Below are 24106 nucleotides of genomic sequence, written 5' to 3' on the forward strand. Positions count from 1 at the left end.
CAGTTTGGCCCAGCGCATGCACACTACGATCTGCACACATGCATGGTCAATCGATAATCGTACGCCCTGCGAATTCGCACAACAGCGATCAGATCTGAATCGGGCCCTTTATCTCCATCTACTTTATCTCCATCCAAGGCTTAATAAATAAGCAGAATAAATAATAAATAAGCAGAAGCAGCCAGTATTTACCCTGCATGCAAAAAAATATATTAGCACCTCTTGTATCATAACTTGGGGCTCGATTCAGACCTGATCGCTGCTGTGCGTTTTCGCACAGAGGGCGATCAGCTATTAACTGCGCATGTGTATACACTGCAATGCGCATGCGCATCGGCAAACAACAACAGGCATCGCCGGTCAGTGACAGGCTGGTGCGAAAATTCTAATGGCACAGCCATTCACATGCTGACTGACAGGAAGAGCCCGTTTGTGGGTGGTAACTGACCATTTTCTGGTAATGTGAGGGAAAACGCAGGCGTTCTCAAATGTTTTCAGGGAGGGTGTGTGACGTCAGCTCCGGCCCTGATCAGCCCGTTCCGATCACACTGTAGGAGTAAGTCCTGGGCTGCGCACAGACCATACTTACCGACATTCTGGCTGCTCTCCGCGGGAGAGAGCAGCCAGGTCGGCTCAGCAGGCGGGCAGGGGAGTGCTGTGATGTAAGGAGGGGGTGGGTCGGAGGCGGGACAGGGGTGGAGCAAGGGTGGGATGGTGATGCCTCCTTGAAGCCACGCCCCCACTCTCTAATGCCGCGATCACCGGCATTACACTGCAGGGGGAGTGGCTATGATGACGCGATTCAGCAAGAATCGCGTCATTGACTGCTCGGACCGCCCACTTTACACACAAAGTGGGTGGACGGGCAGGAGGGACCCCTCAAATTTGGAGACTTGCCTGCCCTTCTGGGGTGCCGGGAGGGTCACCCGATTTTCGGGAGCCTCCCGGCCATTCCGGGAGAGTAGGCAAGTATGGTACAGACTGCACACACTGGTGAAAAGCGTCCACTGGTGAGTGAGGTACGAATGGATTTGCAGCTGCCCGCTGACTGAGGGATTTTTTAGCTGCTCGGCGTACATATGCGATCGCACACTTGCATGGTGAATATACACTCCTCTTGGGCGGAGACTATTTGATCACAGGACAACAATTTTAGCAGCCCAGCAATCAGATCTGAATCACCCCCTTGGGTTGTTCCAGGTACACAGTTACTTGCTTATTTTTTCTCCCGCCCCAGAATCAGCCCCATTTGTGTGCAGCGGTTTGCACTTTGCTGGCTAGCTGCCCATTGATATAGAGGGCTGAACTAATGAGCTGCTGACCGTAATGCATGATTTACTTGTTTAAACCTGGACGAGCTATGTGCAGATCCTTATTGAGCACCCTAACACCGTACCGCTGCCAATTCTCCTATATAGAAAGTATATATACACACACATACATAGAGGAGAGAGAAAATGTCAGAGGTAATAACACTGTACAGAGGGAGAAGTGAGAAGTAATAGAGAAAGTGATAACGTCTATTGAGCAATAGGGAGAGGAGTCACATATATACTGTGTACTATATGAAGGTAGCATTATTCTCTAGGAACAGCTGACACAGGTGTGAGGCGACCACCCTGCCTTCAGGTTTATGCTTCCCCTGTATAAGACGCGGCACGTCTGTCCAGACTCTGTATAGGTACCTACAGCTACAGAATATTCTGAATTTTAAAGCCATGTCACACAACTTCCTCTACAAAGCCACACAGGAAATCTGACAAGCTGCGCTCACCACCGCCGTGTCTACAGCCTCCACAATTTGCAGACCTGACCCAGCAGTCAGGACCATTGCCGGGGGAACCTGTGAGGCAAGAAGTATCCATGGGCAGGCAGTAGGCCTGGCAGCGACTCAGCGAAGAGCCTTCACCTTTGCCACAACGAGCGTGCCACACATGGACAAGACATGACCAGACACAGCAACGATGAAATAAGACTGTAAGGGTCCACACATCCACAGGAGACTGCACACCAGCATCATGGGCTCCAGAATTAAGTAAGTAACATGTCAACTCTTTTAGATTTATTTCTATTCTCTTCTAAGAAAATCTCGCTCACCGTCTTCCTCTTTCACTGCTGCTTCCTAGTAAGAGTCCAGCCATTAACTGTGCACTAAATATACATCTGCATAGAGTTATGTCGTTCATTATGGACATGAGAAGCACAGTGTATTGCCACGGCACACAAAATAGTGATGGCATGGGGCAAAAGCCTTGCCGGTGTACCTACATTTCCACCAAAGAGCCTGGGGTTACGGCAGAGGGAGGGGTGGGTGGAGTAAAGTAAACGGGGTAGCTCCGTAGCAGTGGAAAGTAGAGATTGCTTTGTGTGGAGCCAGGTTACTGAAATGAGGTAAAGCGACCTAGAAGGGACATTTTCAAGGGCATTCCTTAATGTTCTGGTGGGACACCACCATTTCCACAGCCAAAAGGGGACCTGGTCTCGCCCTATACTATAATATGATGCCCTGTATAGTTGCACGACGTCTCATATTGGGGGAGAAGCTCATTTGTAGGCACACTTGGGTCAATGTAAAAAAAGAAACTCCAAAGTACAAAAAGTGCTGATCTTCCATTGTTTTGATAATTAATGTAGGCCATAAAGGAAGTCAAAACAAGAAGTACTATAGAACAAAACATAAGAAGGTTAAATGAATGAAAGGTGCAGTTTCAGGGCCTAGTTCAGAGCTGATCGTGTGAAAAAATCTCTGACATGTGGGGGGGGGACCCAGCACAGGTCTAGTCTGCCCTGCACACCAGGCCCTGCCCGCACCCCACCCCTGCCGAGTAGCTCCCTGCTTGCACAAGCGGCTGCGTGTGACATCACTCAGCCGCCACGACCCACCCCACCAACAGCCCGGACATGCCTGCGTTGTCCGGACCGTGCCCCCCAATGCCGTCCGAACACCGCCGGCACGACCCCTCCCGTCCCGCGACCGCCTCTGCCTGTCAATCAGGCAGAGGTGATCGCACCGGTGAGATGCTTTCGCATCCCACTGGTGCGATGGACATTGCTGGGTGGTGACTAGGTGGTGGTTAGAAACGGAAAAATCGTCCATTACACCAATCACTTTTCTTATAAAATTAGGTATCAGACCAAAGGCCTAATTCAGACCTGATCGTAGCAGCAAGTTTGTTAGCAGATGGGCAAAAGCATGTGCACTGCAGGGGGGGCAGATGTAACATGTGCAGAGAGAGTAAGATTTGGGTGGGTTATATTGTTTCTGTGCAGGGTAAATACTGGCTGCTTTATTTTTACACTGCAATATAGATTTTAGTTTGAATACACCCCCCCCCCCCCACCCCCCTGCAGTGCACTTGGGGGGTAATTCCAAGTTGATCGCAGCAGGATTTTTGATAGCAATTGGGCAAAACCATGTGCACTACAGGGGAGGCAGATATAATGTGCATAAAGAGTTAGATTTGGGTGGGTTATTTTATTTCTGTGCAGGGTAAATAGCACTGGCTGCTTTATTTTTACACTGCAATTTAGATTGCAGATTGAACACACCCCACCCAAATCTAACTCTCTCTGCACATGTTATTTCTCTAACGTCCTAAGTGGATGCTGGGGACTCCGTCAGGACCATGGGGGGATAGCGGCTCCGCAGGAGACAGGGCACAAAAATAAAGCTTTAGGATCAGGTGGTGTGTACTGGCTCCTCCCCCTATGACCCTCCTCCAAGCCTCAGTTAGGTTTTTGTGCCCGTCCGAGCAGGGTGCAATCTAGGTGGCTCTCTTAAAGAGCTGCTTAGAAAAAGTTTTTTAGGTTTTTTATTTTCAGTGAGTCCTGCTGGCAACAGGCTCACTGCATCGAGGGACTTAGGGGAGAGAATTTCAACTCACCTGCGTGCAGGATGGATTGGATTCTTAGGCTACTGGACACCATTAGCTCCAGAGGGAGTCGGAACACAGGTCTCACCCTGGGGTTCGTCCCGGAGCCGCGCCGCCGACCCCCCTTACAGATGCTGAAGATTGAAGGTCCGGAAACAGGCGGCAGAAGGCTCTTCAGTCTTCATGAAGGTAGCGCACAGCACTGCAGCTGTGCGCCATTGTTGTCACACACTTCACACCAAGCGGTCACGGATGGTGCAGGGCGCTGCTGGGGGCGCCCTGGGCAGCAATATTTTATTACCTTAAGGCAAAAGAATACATCACATATAGCCATTAAGGCTATATGTAACGTATTTAACCCATGCCAATTATCTAAATCCACGGGAGGAAAGCCCGCCGAAATAGGGGGCGGGGCTTATTCTCCTCAGCACACAGCGCCATTTTCCTGCTCAGCTCCGCTGTGAGGAAGGCTCCCAGGGCTCTCCCCTGCACTGCACTACAGAAACAGGGTAAAACAGAGAGGGGGGGGCATTTTTTGGCGATATACTGGATATATTTAAGCTGCTATAAGGAACAACACTTATATAAGGTTGTTCCCATATATATTATAGCGCTTGGGTGTGTGCTGGCAAACTCTCCCTCTGTCTCCCCAAAGGGCTAGTGGGGTCCTGTCTTCGATAAGAGCATTCCCTGTGTGTCTGCTGTGTGTCGGTACGTGTGTGTCGACATGTATGAGGACGATGTTGGCGTGGAGGCAGAGCAATTGCCGATAATGGTGATGTCACCCCCCAGGGAGTCGACACCGGAATGGATGGCTTTGTTTATGGAATTACGTGATAATGTCAGCACATTACAAAAATCAGTTGACGACATGAGACGGCCGGCAAACCAGTTAGTACCTGCCCAGGCGTCTCAGACACCGTCAGGGGCTGTAAAGCGCCCTTTACCTCAGTCGGTCGACACAGACCCAGACACAGACACTGAATCTAGTGTCGACGGTGATGAAACAAACGTATTTTCAAGTAGGGCCACACGTTATATGATCACGGCAATGAAGGAGGCTTTGCATATCTCTGATGCTGCAAGTACCACAAAAAGGGGTATTATGTGGGGGGTGAAAAAACTACCTGTAGTTTTTCCTGAATCAGAGGAATTAAATGATGTATGTGATGAAGCGTGGTTTAACCCAGATAGAAAAATGCTAATTTCAAAAAAGTTATTAGCATTATACCCTTTCCCGCCAGAGGTTAGGGCGCGCTGGGAAACACCCCCTAGGGTGGATAAGGCGCTCACACGCTTATCAAAACAAGTGGCGTTACCGTCTCCGGATACGGCCGCCCTCAAGGATCCAGCAGATAGGAGACTGGAAACTACCCTAAAAAGTATATACACACATACTGGTGTTATACTGCGACCGGCCATCGCCTCAGCCTGGATGTGCAGTGCTGGGGTCGTCTGGTTGGATTCCCTGACTGAAAATATTGATACCCTGGATAGGGACAGTATTTTATTGACTATAGAGCAATTAAAGGATGCTTTCCTTTATATGCGAGATGCGCAGAGAGATATTTGCACTCTGGCATCGAGAGTAAATGTGATGTCCATATCTGCCAGAAGGAGTTTATGGACGCGACAGTGGTCAGGTGATGCGGATTCCAAACGACATATGGAAGTATTGCCGTATAAAGGGGAGGAATTATTTGGCGTCGGTCTATCGGATCTGGTGGCCACGGCAACTGCCGGAAAATCCACCTTTTTACCTCAGACCCCCTCCCAACAGAAAAAGACACCGTCTTTTCAGCCGCAGTCCTTTCGGTCCTATAAGAAAAAGCGGACAAAAGGACAGTCATATCTGCCTAGGGGCAGAGGAAGGGGTAAGAGAGGGCAGCAAGCAGCCCCTGCCCAGGAACAGAAGCCCTCCCAGGGTTCTGCAAAGCCCTCAGCATGACGCTGGGGCCTTACAAGCGGACTCAGGAACGGTGGGGGGTCGACTCAAGAATTTCAGCGCACAGTGGGTTTGCTCACAGGTGGACCCCTGGATTCTGCAGGTAGTATCTCAGGGTTACAGGTTGGAATTCGAGAAGTCTCCCCCTCGCCGGTTCCTAAAGTCTGCTTTGCCAACGTCTCCCTCAGACAGGGCGACGGTATTGGAAGCCATTCACAAGCTGTTTGCTCAGCAGGTGATAGTCAAGGTACCCCTCCTACAACAGGGAAAGGGGTATTACTCCACGCTATTTGTGGTACCGAAGCCGGACGGCTCGGTAAGACCTATTCTAAATCTGAAATCTTTGAACCTGTACATACAAAAATTCAAGTTCAAGATGGAGTCACTCAGAGCAGTGATAGCGAATCTGGAAGAAGGGGACTTTATGGTGTCCCTGGACATAAAGGATGCTTACCTGCATGTCCCAATTTGCCCTTCACATCAAGGGTGAAAGAAATGCTCTGCGCACCAAAAATCACTTTGAATTGATTGATTGATTAATTAAGTGCAGTCTAGCAAGGAGAATGATTGACTCAATGAAACTTGACCTTTTTTATAGTGAAAAATATTTTATAAAACAGTTAATAACACAAAACAAAGTAAATAAGACAAACAATACATATATATATATAGCAGTATAAAAACCGGAGGTATTTCACCTCTTGCAAGTGTAAATAGAAACACTGTATCTAACTTTTATAAACGTGCTGTTCACATCAAGGGTACCTCAGGTTCGTGGTGCAAAACTGTCATTATCAGTTTCAGACGCTGCCGTTTGGATTGTCCACGGCACCTCGGGTCTTTACCAAGGTAATGGCCGAAATGATGATTCTTCTGCGAAGAAGAGGCGTATTAATTATCCCTTACTTGGACGATCTCCTGATAAGGGCAAGGTCCAGAGAACAGCTGGAGGACGGAGTAGCACTAACCCAAGTAGTGCTGCAACAACACGGGTGGATTCTGAATTTTCCAAAATCTCAGTTGACCCCGACAACACGTCTGCTGTTCCTGGGAATGATTCTGGACACGGTTCAGAAAAAGGTGTTTCTTCCGGAGGAGAAAGCCAGGGAGTTATCCGAACTTGTCAGGAACCTCCTAAAACCAGGGACAGTGTCTGTACATCAATGCACAAGAGTCCTGGGAAAGATGGTGGCTTCTTACGAAGCGATTCCATTCGGCAGATTCCACGCACTAACTTTTCAGTGGGATCTGCTGGACAAATGGTCCGGATCGCATCTGCAGATGCATCAGCGGATAACCTTATCGCCACGGACAAGGGTGTCTCTTCTGTGGTGGTTGCAGAGTGCTCATCTGTTAGAGGGCCGCAGATTCGGCATACAGGACTGGGTCCTGGTGACCACGGATGCCAGTCTGAGAGGCTGGGGAGCGGTCACACAAGGAAGAAACTTCCAGGGAGTATGGTCAAGCCTGGAGATGTCTCTTCACATAAATATACTGGAGCTAAGAGCGATTTACAATGCTCTAAGTCTGGCAAAACCCCTGCTTCAGGGTCAGCCGGTGTTGATCCAGTCGGACAACATCACGGCAGTCGCCCACGTAAACAGACAGGGCGGCACAAGAAGCAGGACAGCAATGGCAGAAGCTGCAAGGATTCTTCGCTGGGCGGAAGATCATGTGATAGCACTGTCAGCAGTATTCATTCCGGGAGTGGACAACTGGGAAGCAGACTTCCTCAGCAGACACGATCTACACCCGGGAGAGTGGGGACTTCATCCAGAAGTCTTCCACATGATTGTGAACCGTTGGGAAAACCAATGGTGGATATGATGGCGTCCCGCCTCAACAAAAAACTCGACAGGTATTGCGCCAGGTCAAGAGATCCTCAGGCAATAGCTGTGGACGCTCTGGTAACACCGTGGGTGTACCAGTCAGTGTATGTGTTCCCTCCTCTGCCTCTCATACCAAAAGTACTGAGAATTATACGGCAGAAGGGAGTAAGAACGATACTAGGGGCTCCGGATTGGCCAAGAAGAACTTGGTACCCGGAACTTCAAGAGATGCTCACGGAGGATCCGTGGCCTCTACCTCTAAGACGGGACCTGCTTCAGCAGGGACCGTGTCTATTCCAAGACTTACCGCGGCTGCGTTTGACGGCATGGCGGTTGAACGCCGAATTCTAAAGGAAAAAGGCATTCCGGAAGAGGTCATTCCTACACTGGTAAAAGCCAGGAAGGAGGTGACTGCACAACATTATCACCGCATTTGGAGAAAATATGTTGCGTGGTGTGAGGCCAGGAAGGCCCCCACGGAGGAATTTCAACTGGGTCGATTCCTACATTTCCTGCAAACAGGATTGTCTATGGGCCTCAAATTGGGGTCCATTAAGGTTCAAATTTCGGCCCTGTCGATTTTCTTCCAGAAAGAATTGGCTTCAGTTCCTGAAGTCCAGACCTTTGTAAAAGGAGTACTACATATACAGCCCCCGGTTGTGCCCCCAGTGGCACCGTGGGATCTTAATGTAGTCTTGGATTTTCTCAAATCCCATTGGTTTGAGCCGCTCAAATCGGTGGAGCTGAAGTATCTCACATGGAAAGTAACCTTGCTACTGGCCCTGGCTTCAGCCAGGAGAGTATCAGAATTGGCGGCTTTATCATATAAGAGCCCATATCTGATTTTCCATACGGACAGGGCAGAACTGCGGACGCGTCCTCATTTTCTGCCTAAGGTGGTGTCAGCGTTTCACCTGAACCAGCCTATTGTGGTGCCTGCGGCTACTAACGAGTTGGAGGATTCCAAGTTGTTGGACGTGGTCCGGGCATTGAAAATATATATTTCAAGAACGGCGGGAGTCAGAAAGTCTGACTCACTGCTTATATTGTATGCACCCAACAAGATGGGTGCTCCTGCTTCTAAGCAGACGATTGATGGTTGGATTTGTAGCACAATTCAACTTGCACATTCTGTGGCAGGCTTGCCACAACCTAAATCTGTCAAGGCCCATTCCACAAGGAAAGTGGGCTCATCCTGGGCGGCTGCCCGGGGAGTCTCGGCATTACAACTCTGCCGAGCTGCTACTTGGTCAGGGGCAAATACGTTTGCAAAATTCTACAAATTTGATACCCTGGCTGAGGAGGACCTTGAGTTCTCTCATTCGGTGCTGCAGAGTCATCCGCACTCTCCCGCCCGTTTGGGAGCTTTGGTATAATCCCCATGGTCCTGACGGAGTCCCCAGCATCCACTTAGGACGTTAGAGAAAATAAGAATTTACTTACCGATAATTCTATTTCTCGTAGTCCGTAGTGGATGCTGGGCGCCCATCCCAAGTGCGGATTGTCTGCAATACTTGTACATAGTTATTGTTACAAAAAAATCGGGTTGTTATTTGTTGTGAGCCGTCTGTTCAGAGGCTCCTACGTTTGTCATACTGTTAACTGGGTTCAGATCACAAGTTATACGGTGTGATTGGTGTGGCTGGTATGAGTCTTACCCGGGGTTCAATATCCTTCCTTATTGTGTACGCTCGTCCGGGCACAGTATCCTAACTGAGGCTTGGAGGAGGGTCATAGGGGGAGGAGCCAGTACACACCACCTGATCCTAAAGCTTTATTTTTGTGCCCTGTCTCCTGCGGAGCCGCTATCCCCCCATGGTCCTGACGGAGTCCCCAGCATCCACTACGGACTACGAGAAATAGAATTATCGGTAAGTAAATTCTTATTATCTGCCTCCCCTGCAGTGCACATGGTTTTGCCCAATTGCTATCAAAAATCCTGCTGCGGTCAACTTGGAATTACCCCCCATGGTTTTGCTCAACTGCTAACAAATTTGCAGCTATGATCAGGTCTGAATTAGGCCCCAAGTCCTGATAATTAATAAATATGCCCCCTAAACTGTTACCTCTTAATAAACATGCCCTATGAACTTTTAGCTTTGAGTGTAACCAAATAATCAGTGAAATTTCTACAGGCAAAGACTCCATACATCAGCTTATACATCCATTAATCATAGTAGCCTCTTCTACAGACTTAAAAATGTACATCTTCAAGACTTACCTGTGGCCACAGGATATTAATAGTATAAAGTAAGTTCTTTCATGTGATGTAGCTAAGGTTATTGAAGACTAAGACAAGGGGTAAATTTACTAAAGCTTCTTAAACAGAGAATTGGTGATGTTGCTCATAGCAACCAATCAGATGCTGTCTATCATTTCTCTATTGCCTTTTAGAAAATGATAGAAAGCGTCTGATTGGTTGCTATGGCCAACATCACCAATTCTCTGTTTTATTTATTATTTATTTATTACCAGTTATTTATATAGCGCACACATATTCCGCAGCGCTGTACAGAGAGAATATTTGCCCATTCACATAAGTCCCTGCTCCAGTGCAGATTACAATCTATATTCCCTACCACATGTACACATTCACCCTAGGGTTAGTTTTTGTTGAGATCCAGTTGACCTACCAGTATATTTTTGGATTGTGGGAGGAAACCGGAATACCCGGAGGAAACCCACACAAGTATAGGGAGAATATACAAACTCCACACAGGTAGAGCGATGGTGGGAATCAAACCCACAACTTCAGCGCTGCGAGTAATGCTAACCACAGGGCCGTAACTAGGGGGGGGCTAAGGGGTCACGTGCCCCGGGTGCCGGAGTTGAGCTGCGTTCACCAGCCGCCTTGCAAGGTTACGCTCCCCCCCCCTCACATCCTGCCTTGTGTGGAAGGGAGACAGCTAATCTCACCATAGTGATCTGCGTGCAGGGATGGGGGGACCTGGTGTAAAAGCAGAGCGGGAGCTGACGGGGGTAGTGCCTGATGCCGCTGCCACTGAGAGAGAGTGAAGTGGACCGGGGGTACGTAGTGTGCAGAGCGGGAGCTGACGGGGATAGTGCCTGATGCCGAATGGCTACCTTGCCCCGTGTGCCAAAAATCCTAGTTTCGGCCCTGCTAACCATTACACCATCCGTACTGCCGTACTGTTTTAGAAGCTATAGTAAATTTACCCCATAGAATCTATATCCATCTATTTGTTTGTCGGTGTTGTAATATTTGTATTGTTAATTGTGTTCCATAAATTATATGTGAATAGATATTGACCGCATAATACAGGGATAGCGCTGCAATCAACCTGGCAACTGGGCTACAGTATGAATGTTTAAGAATGACAATGGCTTTATTGGGTTGGGAACATAATGCCGAAATCCCAACATGGGGTGTTAAGGACTCTATTCCCCCCCATCCTACCCCAACCCTAACCCCCCACCCCCCTCCCACGCAGCCTAACCCTAACCCTCCTCGGTGGTGCATAAACGTAACTCCCCCTCTCCGCACCCTAAACCTAACCATCTCCCCCCACAGCCTAACCCTAACCCCCACTGGTGGTGCCAACCCTAGCCCCCCCTTCCCGCACCCTAAACCTAACCATCCAACCCCCCATACCCTAACCCTTAGTCCCCTGGGGGGTGGCTAAACCTAACTCCCCTCCCCATCCCCGACGTAGAACTTACCTGGGCCGCTGTGTTGACGATCTTCGATTCCGACGGTCGGGATTCCAGTATCAGTGTTCTGTCCCCTTTCTGGATTCTGGCGTCAGAATGGTAACCGGATCCCGTTTTATTTGTGTGTGTCTTGTTGTATAACTATAGGCATATACAGAACCTGGTGTTCTCATACCTTTTGTACTCTATTGCAGAGAGAACCCAGAAAGGATATTTGAAGGATACTTTGAGGTTTTGTGCCCTACATCTTTGGACAAAGGTAAGTTCTTTACAGATAGTTTATTTCTTTGTATAATACACCCCTATAGTACTATATTTTTCTGTATATACTGTGGCACATTTTAAAGATCTAACTGAGAAAGACATGTATGGTTCTCTATGTAAAGGAGTGTGTTTTCAAGTGGAGATTTGCAAATCTTGTTTTAGCAGGTTATACCTAGTTATGCAAAGAGCATGTGGTGTCTGGAAATGCTATAATACCTGGCAATGGACATTTAGACAACCCATACCTCACCGGGAAGCCGTTAGCTTCCCAACGGACAGGATCCCGGTGGTCGATATACTGACGTCGGGATCCCGAAGGAGGATGCAATCCCGGCGTCTAGATACCAACGGGGACTGTCGGGATTCTGTTGGACGGGATGCCGATGTCGGTATTCTGACTACCGGCATCCCGTCCATAGGATCAGTACGAAATCCTGCCGGACGGGATCCCGGCAGTCGGAATACTGACACCGGGATCCCGACTGGCACAATCCCGACAGTGGGGCGAGTGCAACGCAACCCCTTTCAGGTTCGCTACGCTCGGCACACTAATTTATTCTCCTTCTATGGGTGTCGTGGACACCCACAGAGGGAGAATATGTTGGGATTGTGCCGGTCGGGATCCCGGTATCGGTATTTCGACCGCCGGGATTCCGTCCGACGGGATCTTGACCGCATCACCCGTCCATGGGGAAATCATACTGAACCCACCACACCATACACCTCCAAGTGACTATGTGGAAGATGGGTTGGGGCCGGGCGACCAGTGGCCGGAATCCTATCGGTCGACATACTGACGCCGGGATCCCGGGTGTCAGAATGCCGGCAGTGGAGTGGGCTCGCTGTGTTCGCCACGCTGCAGGCTCAGTGGCTCGTTGTGCTTGCCGTAGGTTCTATTCCTACTCTATGGGTGTCATGAACACCTACAAGTTGGAATAGTCCTGGGGCCCCTGCCGGCATTCTGGTGGCCAGGATCCCGGCGTCGGTATGCTGACTGTTGTGATGGTAATCGGATCCCGTGGAAGATATATCAATATATCAAAGTTAAGAATAGTGTTCAGAAAGGTAAAGGAAAACATTTCTACAGAAAGTATGAAAGCAGAGCCATTATATAGTCAGGGCCAAGCCAAAGTTTCTCGGCTTCCTAGGCAAAGCTAGCTGGATACCACCGCATCCTAATACCCAGATAAAGTCGCTGGCGATAAAGTACCAGCCAATCGGCTTCTAACTGTCATGTCACAGACTGGGTTAGAAAAATGACAGGAGCTGATTGGCTGGTACTTTATCTCCAGCGACTTTATCTCCATCCAAGGCTTAGTAAATAGACCCCTACTGTCCAGTCACTAACCTTATGTGAGTAGCTTTTCCGGAGATATCACCTCCTGCTGGTGAGCTGTGTGTTGCCAGGGCTCTGGAGGAGTGTGAGACCGGGCAGCAGCAAAGTCCTGCTATAGGCAGGTGTTACCATTATGACATCACAGCGTGACCTCACAGGCAGACCGGACAGACAGACACACACACAGACCAATGCATTTTCTATATGCATTTTTGTGACTGGGACCCTCGCCCCGAAAGGGGTAGATTTTTTAAATCAAAACCCTGCCGGTATTTTAAGTTGGATAATGAAGGGTATGTGTAACTGTCAATAATTACTTTGACTTGTAAATATTTATATAGATATATGGCTCCTGTGCGATGCGGCCGCAAGGTGTAGGGTGGCGCATGCTCACTGCGTCCGATGCGTGTGCGCAGACCTGCCGAATGCAGCCGCTGCATACAGACGCCCGGCTGCGTTCGGCTCTTTATAGAGAACCCCGGAGAGGAGACACTGCAGGAAACTTTGGTGGGCAGGGCCGGCCTCTGACATCATCAAGCCCCGCCCCCACCTTTGGAAAACTCTGCGATTCGCAGGTCCCTGGGAAGGGGGCTAGGCTAAAATGGGCCTCTCGCAATTTCCGGGAGAGTAGGCAAGTATGGTGTGTTGTCCATAGCAACCAACAAGAATATATACACATAAACTTACTTTTCCTCTTGCTGATGCGCTACCTCCATGCAGTGTCGGACTGGGACATGAAGGGCCCACCAGGGGAATGCAGTTATAGGGGCCCATACGTAGGGGTGTGGCCAGCCTACAAAGGGGTTGTGGCCAGCCTCCACAGAGGCTTGAAATAGACAATAGTTTAGTGCAATATAATGCAACATTTCTACCACGTATAATACAAGTGCACAGTCTGGAACCTGATCCCTAGAGGAAGGAGTGGGCCCTCAGGCAGTGGGGCCTACCGGTGGTTTTCTTGGTACCCCTGTGGGCCAGTCCGACCCTGCCTCCATGGTTTAGCAGTGCAGGTAGTGTAAGAGACAGGACGAGTCTTTGCTCTGATTGGCCAAGTGACTGTCTGACTGTTACTCAGCCAATGGTAACACAGCAAATGCTGCTGAGGGTTTCGGCCTGTGTGATATGTTTGCTCCCCTCCTCTAATCTGCCTGGGCCCAGGTAATCAGTACGCACCCCAAATCCTGGCGCCATAGGCAGTTTCCATAAGATGCCTAATGGTATCGCTGGGCCTAAGAATTGTCCACCTGCAGTGTTGGGGCATCATACAGTAAAAGAATTCCAGAAATGATGGGACAAACATACAGCTAATGGGAGATGTAATATATAGCAGCAAAACAAAACAAAATAAAACATTATTTTAAAAAGATCACAAACAGGTAGATGGTCTTGTAGGTTGATTTGGGTGCCAGATACGTTATATGCTGTTCTGAATGCTTTACTGGACATTAAATCAGGTTCATCTTACCTCAAAAGATGATTCTGTTGGGAGTCCAGAGACAGTAAAACAAATAAAATGAAAAATGGAAGACAGTTGGCTACATCTAGTTTTAAAAGCATTTTGCACTCCGAACATGGATTTAGCTCGGGCCCCCCATGGTAGTTATGCCCTTGGCCCAGTATGTGATGCAGATGAGTCTTAGGAGACTGATTTTTCAAAACTGTAGGAGTAGGTGTGTCACAAAACATACTGGAGGACTCAGCCACATAGCCCATTACCTGCCACTCTGGATGCTGTCCCGGCTTCTCAGAGGATTCCCAGGGAGCTGCCATCCTCTAGTCGCAGCCGCAGCTCCTGGATTCTCTGCCCGCCGGCATCAGTGTACTCAAGACGTGGGTGTCCCTGACGTTTTCCATGTGGTGGTTTCTATAAGAGCACTTCTGAAGGGCTAACTGATTGCCAGTGCAACATCGCTCACAGCCTGCCTACTCTGAGACTTCCATTGGGGAACTAAGTTCCTATCCTGTATCTGGCAGCAAATCCGGTTCCAGTCTGGTTTCCTGCCATTCCGGTTCCAGCCTGATTTCCAGCCATTCCGGTTCCAGCCTGATTTCCAGCCATTCCGGTTCCAGCCTGGTTTCCAGCCATTCCGGTTGGAGCCTGGTTTCCAGCCATTCTGGTTCCTCCCTGGTTCTCAGCCATTCTTATTTCAGCCCTGGTACAGCAAATCCAGTTCCAGACCTATAGACCAAACTGCTGTGCTATCCTCTGCAGACCAGTTTTACTCCAAACTACAAGTCTTTGCCTGCCGAGTATTCTACCAGTCCCAAGCTGCTTGTCAACTCTAGAACAACCAGTTCTAGCCAGTTCTCCTCACGGGTTCCAGTCCAAGGTTAGGAACTTTAATAAGCCACCATGCTTCCTTCATATAGCCTCTCAACCGACTCCTACCCCAGATACCAGTCCAGGAATACAAACTACTACAATTGTAACAAGGTGGCTTTCACTCCGGGCAGGGTGCATTAAATAGTGTTTTACAGTCAAACCTCCAAATATACTGTCTTCAGAGGATTGGCCGATTATCGCATATGCACCAAGCTCTGGAATGCGATACATACTGGAGCTTGGACCCAATGGGTGGTGTTGTCCACTAAACCCTATGTGCTTCTGTCCACATTGCCCTCCCAGCAACCGCTGCGGCACGTTCATCTTTTGAGGCATGCGCAGACGGAGTCCTGGGTCTAAAATCCAGAAGTCCCCACACCACAAGAGTCCCCTTTTTACACATTACGGCAGGCAAGAGTCCCCATTTTATACATTATGGCAGGCAAGAGTCCCCATTTTACACATTACGGCAGGCAAGAGTCCCCATTTTATACATCACGGCAGGCAAGAGTCCCCATTTTACACATTACGGCAGACAAGAGTCCCCAATTTACACATTACGGCAGGCAAGAGTCCCCATTTTACAGAGAGAGAGAGAGAGAGAAAGAAAGAGATTACTTACAGAGGTGATTCCCGCTCTTCGGCCCGCCTCACCTCTCCCTCTTCGTAGCTTGGCTCCCCCTTCTCCTCAGTACTCCGCTCGGGGGGGGGGGGAGTTTTGCGTAATGACGCGGTTACGTCGTGACGTCACGACGCATCCGCTTCATTCCGTGAAACTCTGCCCCCCGAGCTGGGTACTCGGGGAGAGGGAGGAGGGGGAAGCCAGGGAGCCGCAGTCAGTGCCGCGGCAGGCGCCCCGTGCAATTGCATGGCTCGCTCGCCCGCCCCAAGAAACGGCCCTGGACATGCACCTCAAACAACGAGCCCTGAGAGATGGAGTGCGGGATACATGCATCCTGACACTCATCGCATTACTAATGCCATACGCATGCAGTGGCAAACGCAGGATTTAGCGAGGGGGGTTTCCGTGGGTGGGTGGGTGGGTGGGTGGGTGTGTATGTATATGCGCAGGTATGTGTAATAAATATATATATAGATATATACACTAGAGATGAGCGCCGGAAATTTTTCGGGTTTTGTGTTTTGGTTTTGGGTTCGGTTCCGCGGCCGTGTTTTGGGTTCGACCGCGTTTTGGCAAAACCTCACCGAATTTTTTTTGTCGGATTCGGGTGTGTTTTGGATTCGGGTGTTTTTTTCAAAAAACCCTAAAAAACAGCTTAAATCATAGAATTTGGGGGTCATTTTGATCCCAAAGTATTATTAACCTCAAAAACCATAATTTACACTCATTTTCAGTCTATTCTGAATACCTCACACCTCACAATATTATTTTTAGTCCTAAAATTTGCACCGAGGTCGCTGTGTGAGTAAGATAAGCGACCCTAGTGGCCGACACAAACACCGGGCCCATCTAGGAGTGGCACTGCAGTGTCACGCAGGATGTCCCTTCCAAAAAACCCTCCCCAAACAGCACATGACGCAAAGAAAAAAAGAGGCGCAATGAGGTAGCTGACTGTGTGAGTAAGATAAGCGACCCTAGTGGCCGACACAAACACCGGGCCCATCTAGGAGTGGCACTGCAGTGTCACGCAGGATGGCCCTTCCAAAAAACCCTCCCCAAACAGCACATGACGCAAAGAAAAAAAGAGGCGCAATGAGGTAGCTGACTGTGTGAGTAAGATAAGCGACCCTAGTGGCCGACACAAACACCGGGCCCATCTAGGAGTGGCACTGCAGTGTCACGCAGGATGGCCCTTCCAAAAAACCCTCCCCAAACAGCACATGACGCAAAGAAAAAAAGAGGCGCAATGAGGTAGCTGACTGTGTGAGTAAGATAAGCGACCCTAGTGGCCGACACAAACACCGGGCCCATCTAGGAGTGGCACTGCAGTGTCACGCAGGATGGCCCTTCCAAAAAACCCTCCCCAAACAGCACATGACGCAAAGAAAAAAAGAGGCGCAATGAGGTAGCTGACTGTGTGAGTAAGATAAGCGACCCTAGTGGCCGACACAAACACCGGGCCCATCTAGGAGTGGCACTGCAGTGTCACGCAGGATGGCCCTTCCAAAAAACCCTCCCCAAACAGCACATGACGCAAAGAAAAATAAAAGAAAAAAGAGGTGCAAGATGGAATTGTCCTTGGGCCCTCCCACCCACCCTTATGTTGTATAAACAGGACATGCACACTTTAACCAACCCATCATTTCAGTGACAGGGTCTGCCACACGACTGTGACTGATATGACGGGTTGGTTTGGACCCCCCCCAAAAAAGAAGCAATTAATCTCTCCTTGCACAAACTGGCTCTACAGAGGCAAGATGTCCACCTCATCATCATCCTCCGATATATCACCGTGTACATCCCCCTCCTCACAGATTATCAATTCGTCCCCACTGGAATCCACCATCTCAGCTCCCTGTGTACTTTGTGGAGGCAATTGCTGCTGGTCAATGTCTCCGCGGAGGAATTGATTATAATTCATTTTAATGAACATCATCTTCTCCACATTTTCTGGATGTAACCTCGTACGCCGATTGCTGACAAGGTGAGCGGCGGCACTAAACACTCTTTCGGAGTACACACTTGTGGGAGGGCAACTTAGGTAGAATAAAGCCAGTTTGTGCAAGGGCCTCCAAATTGCCTCTTTTTCCTGCCAGTATAAGTACGGACTGTGTGACGTGCCTACTTGGATGCGGTCACTCATATAATCCTCCACCATTCTTTCAATGTTGAGAGAATCATATGCAGTGACAGTAGACGACATGTCCGTAATCGTTGTCAGGTCCTTCAGTCCGGACCAGATGTCAGCATCAGCAGTCGCTCCAGACTGCCCTGCATCACCGCCAGCGGGTGGGCTCGGAATTCTGAGCCTTTTCCTCGCACCCCCAGTTGCGGGAGAATGTGAAGGAGGAGATGTTGACAGGTCGCGTTCCGCTTGACTTGACAATTTTCTCACCAGCAGGTCTCCACAGACTTGTGTCTGCCGGAAAGAGAGATCCAAGGTAGGTTTTAAATCTAGGATCGAGCACGGTGGCCAAAATGTAGTGCTCTGATTTCAACAGATTGACCACCCGTGAATCCTTGTTAAGCGAATTAAGGGCTCCATCCACAAGTCCCACATGCCTAGCGGAATCGCTCCGTGTTAGCTCCTCCTTCAATGTCTCCAGCTTCTTCTGCAAAAGCCTGATGAGGGGAATGACCTGACTCAGGCTGGCAGTGTCTGAACTGACTTCACGTGTGGCAAGTTCAAAGGGCATCAGAACCTTGCACAACGTTGAAATCATTCTCCACTGCACTTGAGACAGGTGCATTCCACCTCCTATATCGTGCTCAATTGTATAGGCTTGAATGGCCTTTTGCTGCTCCTCCAACCTCTGAAGCATATAGAGGGTTGAATTCCACCTCGTTACCACTTCTTGCTTCAGATGATGGCAGGGCAGGTTCAGTAGTTTTTGGTGGTGCTCCAGTCTTTTGTACGTGGTGCCTGTACGCCGAAAGTGTCCCGCAATTCTTCTGGCCACCGACAGCATCTCTTGCACGCCCCTGTCGTTTTTTAAAAAATTCTGCACCACCAAATTCAAGGTATGTGCAAAACATGGGACGTGCTGGAATTTGCCCATATTTAATGCACACACAATATTGCTGGCGTTGTCCGATGCCACAAATCCACAGGAGAGTCCAATTGGGGTAAGCCATTCTGCGATGATCTTCCTCAGTTGCCGTAAGAGGTTTTTAGCTGTGTGCGTATTCTGGAAAGCGGTGATACAAAGCGTAGCCTGCCTAGGAAAGAGTTGGCGTTTGCGAGATGCTGCTACTGGTGCCGCCGCTGCTGTTCTTGCGGCGGGAGTCCATACATCTACCCAGTGGGCTGTCACAGTCATATAGTCCTGACCCTGCCCTGCTCCACTTGTCCACATGTCCGTGGTTAAGTGGACATTGGGTACAACTGCATTTTTTAGGACACTGGTGAGTCTTTTTCTGACGTCCGTGTACATTCTCGGTATCGCCTGCCTACAGAAGTGGAACCTAGATGGTATTTGGTAACGGGGGCACACTGCCTCAATAAATTGTCTAGTTCCCTGTGAACTAACGGCGGATACCGGACGCATGTCTAACACCAACATAGTTGTCAAGGCCTCAGTTATCCGCTTTGCAGCAGGATGACTGCTGTGATATTTCATCTTCCTCGCAAAGGACTGTTGGACAGTCAATTGCTTACTGGAAGTAGTACAAGTGGGCTTACGACTTCCCCTCTGGGATGACCATCGACTCCCAGCAGCAACAACAGCAGCGCCAGCAGCAGTAGGCGTTACACGCAAGGATGCATCGGAGGAATCCCAGGCAGGAGAGGACTCGTCAGAATTGCCAGTGACATGGCCTGCAGGACTATTGGCATTCCTGGGGAAGGAGGAAATTGACACTGAGGGAGTTGGTGGGGTGGTTTGCGTGAGCTTGGTTACAAGAGGAAGGGATTTACTGGTCAGTGGACTGCTTCCGCTGTCGCCCAAAGTTTTTGAACTTGTCACTGACTTATTATGAATGCGCTGCAGGTGACGTATAAGGGAGGATGTTCCGAGGTGGTTAACGTCCTTACCCCTACTTATTACAGCTTGACAAAGGGAACACACGGCTTGACAAATGTTGTCCGCATTTCTGGTGAAATACTTCCACACCGAAGAGCTGATTTTTTTGGTATTTTCACCAGGCATGTCAACGGCCATATTCCTCCCACGGACAACAGGTGTCTCCCCGGGTGCCTGACTTAAACAAACCACCTCACCATCAGAATCCTCCTGGTCAATTTCCTCCCCAGCGCCAGCAACACCCATATCCTCCTCATCCTGGTGTACTTCAACACTGACATCTTCAATCTGACTATCAGGAACTGGACTGCGGGTGCTCCTTCCAGCACTTGCAGGGGGCGTGCAAATGGTGGAAGGCGCATGCTCTTCACGTCCAGTGTTGGGAAGGTCAGGCATCGCAACCGACACAATTGGACTCTCCTTGTGGATTTGGGATTTCGAAGAACGCACAGTTCTTTGCGGTGCTTTTGCCAGCTTGAGTCTTTTCAGTTTTCTAGCGAGAGGCTGAGTGCTTCCATCCTCATGTGAAGCTGAACCACTAGCCATGAACATAGGCCAGGGCCTCAGCCGTTCCTTGCCACTCCGTGTGGTAAATGGCATATTGGCAAGTTTACGCTTCTCCTCCGACAATTTTATTTTAGGTTTTGGAGTCCTTTTTTTACTGATATTTGGTGTTTTGGATTTGACATGCTCTGTACTATGACATTGGGCATCGGCCTTGGCAGACGACGTTGCTGGCATTTCATCGTCTCGGCCATGACTAGTGGCAGCAGCTTCAGCACGAGGTGGAAGTGGATCTTGATCTTTCCCTAATTTTGGAACCTCAACATTTTTGTTCTCCATATTTTAATAGGCACAACTAAAAGGCACCTCAGGTAAACAATGGAGATGGATGGATACTAGTATACAATTATGGATGGACTGCCGAGTGCCGACACAGAGGTAGCTACAGCCGTGGACTATTGTACTGTACTGTGTCTGCTGCTAATATAGACTGGATGATAATGAGATGTAGTATGTATGTATAAAGAAGATAGAAAAAAAAACCACGGGTAGGTGGTATACAATTATGGATGGACTGCCGAGTGCCGACACAGAGGTAGCTACAGCCGTGGACTACCGTACTGTGTCTGCTGCTAATATAGACTGGTTGATAATGAGATGTAGTATGTATAAAGAAGAAAGAGAAAAAAAAACCACGGGTAGGTGGTATACAATTATGGACGGACTGCCGAGTGCCGACACAGAGGTAGCTACAGCCGTGGACTACCGTACTGTGTCTGCTGCTAATATAGACTGGTTGATAATGAGATGTAGTATGTATAAAGAAGAAAGAAAAAAAAAACCACGGGTAGGTGGTATACAATTATGGACGGACTGCCGAGTGCCGACACAGAGGTAGCTACAGCCGTGGACTACCGTACTGTGTCTGCTGCTAATATAGACTGGTTGATAATGAGATGTAGTATGTATAAAGAAGAAAGAAAAAAAAAACACGGGTAGGTGGTATACAATTATGGACGGACTGCCGAGTGCCGACACAGAGGTAGCTACAGCCGTGGACTACCGTACTGTACTGTGTCCGCTGCTAATATAGACTGGATGATAATGAGATGTAGTATGTATAAAGAAGAAAGAAAAAAACCACGGGTAGGTGGTATACAATTATGGACGGACTGCCGAGTGCCGACACAGAGGTAGCTACAGCCGTGGACTACCGTACTGTACTGTGTCTGCTGCTAATATAGACTGGATGATAAAGAGATGTAGTATGTATGTATAAAGAAGAAAGAAAAAAAAACCACGGGTAGGTGGTATACAATTATGGACGGACTGCCGAGTGCCGACACAGAGGTAGCTACAGCCGTGGACTACCGTACTGTACTGTGTCTGCTGCTAATATAGACTGGTTGATAAAGAGATGTAGTATGTATGTATAAAGAAGAAAGAAAAAAAAACCACGGGTAGGTGGTATACAATTATGGATGGACTGCCGAGTGCCGACACAGAGGTAGCTACAGCCGTGGACTACTGTACTGTGTCTGCTGCTAATATAGACTGGTTGATAAAGAGATGTAGTATGTATGTATAAAGAAGAAAGAAAAAAAAAACACGGGTAGGTGGTATACAATTATGGACGGACTGCCGAGTGCCGACACAGAGGTAGCTACAGCCGTGGACTACCGTACTGTACTGTGTCTGCTGCTAATATAGACTGGTTGATAAAGAGATGTAGTATGTATGTATAAAGAAGAAAGAAATAAAACCACGGGTAGGTGGTATACAATTATGGATGGACTGCCGAGTGCCGACACAGAGGTAGCTACAGCCGTGGACTACTGTACTGTGTCTGCTGCTAATATAGACTGGTTGATAAAGAGATGTAGTATGTATGTATAAAGAAGAAAGAAAAAAAAACCACGGGTAGGTGGTATACAATTATGGACGGACTGCCGAGTGCCGACACAGAGGTAGCTACAGCCGTGGACTACCGTACTGTACTGTGTCTGCTGCTAATATAGACTGGTTGATAAAGAGATGTAGTATGTATGTATAAAGAAGAAAGAAAAAAAAACCACGGGTAGGTGGTATACAATTATGGATGGACTGCCGAGTGCCGACACAGAGGTAGCTACAGCCGTGGACTACTGTACTGTGTCTGCTGCTAATATAGACTGGTTGATAAAGAGATGTAGTATGTATGTATAAAGAAGAAAGAAAAAAAAACCACGGGTAGGTGGTATACAATTATGGATGGACTGCCGAGTGCCGACACAGAGGTAGCTACAGCCGTGAACTACCGTACTGTGTCTGCTGCGACTGGATGATAAATAATGATATAAAAAATATATATATATCACTACTGCAGCCGGACAGGTATATATTATATAATGACGGACCTGCTGGACACTGTCTGTCAGCAGAATGAGTTTTTTATAGAATAAAAAAAAAAACACCACACAAGTCACACGACGAGTGTTTAACTTTTTCAGGCAATCACAATATAGTATACTACTAACTATACTGGTGGTCAGTGTGGTCAGGTCACTGGTCAGTCACACTGGCAGTGGCACTCCTGCAGCAAAAGTGTGCACTGTTTAATTTTAATAATATGTACTCCTGGCTCCTGCTATAACCTATAACTGGCACTGCTCCCCAGTCTCCCCCACAATTATAAGCTGTGTGAGCACAGTCAGATATATACATAGATGATGCAGCACACTGGGCTGAGCAGTGCACACAGATATGGTATGTGACTGAGTCACTGTGTATCGTTTTTTTCAGGCAGAGAACGGATTATATTAAATAAAACTGCACTGTCTGGTGGTCACTGTGGTCAGTCACTACTAAACTCTGCACTCTCTACAGTACTCCTAAGCTCCAGTAAATCAAGTGTCTCTGTCTCAAATCAATCTCACTCTCTCTCTTCTAATCTAAATGGAGAGGACGCCAGCCACGTCCTCTCCCTATCAATCTCAATGCACGTGTGAAAATGGCGGCGACGCGCGGCTCCTTATATAGAATCCGAGTCTCGCGAGAATCCGACAGCGTCATGATGACGTTCGGGCGCGCTCGGGTTAACCGAGCAAGGCGGGAAGATCCGAGTCGCTCGGACCCGTGAAAAAAACATGAAGTTCGGGCGGGTTCGGATTCCGAGGAACCGAACCCGCTCATCTCTAATATACACACACACAAACATACATACATATAATATCCGCACATCACTGATATATATGTACGGAGGCAGGACGGCACTCATTGAGACTGGTAAACCATAGAAAATCAGCACAGGACGCTGAAGCTGTTTGTCAACGTTTCAGAGTTAGACTCCTTTAAAAGAGTCTAACTCTGAAACATTGACATACAGCTACAGCGTTCTGTGCTGATTTTCTATGGTTTACTAGTCTCTATGAGTGCCATCCTGCTTCCGTACATTTTATCTGATTCTGACGTGCCATTCATCATTTGCAGAGATATATATATATATATATATATATATATATATATTTGTGTGGTCGTCTGGCACTCTGGATGATAAAAAGCAAAGATGCCAGGGTGGCCTCCTGAAATTAATATATCTGGTAATCCTCCTTGGGTCCTGTGATAGGACCTCTATTGAAGAAAAAATAAGAATTTACTTACCGATAATTCTATTTCTCGTAGTCCGTAGTGGATGCTGGGAACTCCGTAAGGACCATGGGGAATAGCGGCTCCGCAGGA

The 24106-nt window shown here is 48.4% G+C and overlaps 1 protein-coding gene across 2 annotated transcripts in view; it reads left to right on the top strand.

Annotated features, from left to right (window-relative positions):
* Positions 1-1783: 1783 nt before the first annotated feature.
* LOC134936135 (DENN domain-containing protein 1B-like) overlaps positions 1784-24106 on the top strand; it is a 140921-nt gene continuing 118598 nt past the window's right edge. For both annotated transcript variants that reach the window (XM_063931051.1, XM_063931052.1), the window contains exons 1-2: positions 1784-2035; positions 11513-11577. In XM_063931051.1, coding sequence (XP_063787121.1) covers positions 2019-2035; positions 11513-11577 — 82 coding nt within the window. In that variant the 5' untranslated portion in view covers positions 1784-2018. The remainder of the gene's footprint in view (positions 2036-11512; positions 11578-24106) is intronic.

This window comes from Pseudophryne corroboree, chromosome 6 (genome assembly GCF_028390025.1).
Source record: "Pseudophryne corroboree isolate aPseCor3 chromosome 6, aPseCor3.hap2, whole genome shotgun sequence".
NCBI lineage: Eukaryota > Metazoa > Chordata > Amphibia > Anura > Myobatrachidae > Pseudophryne > Pseudophryne corroboree.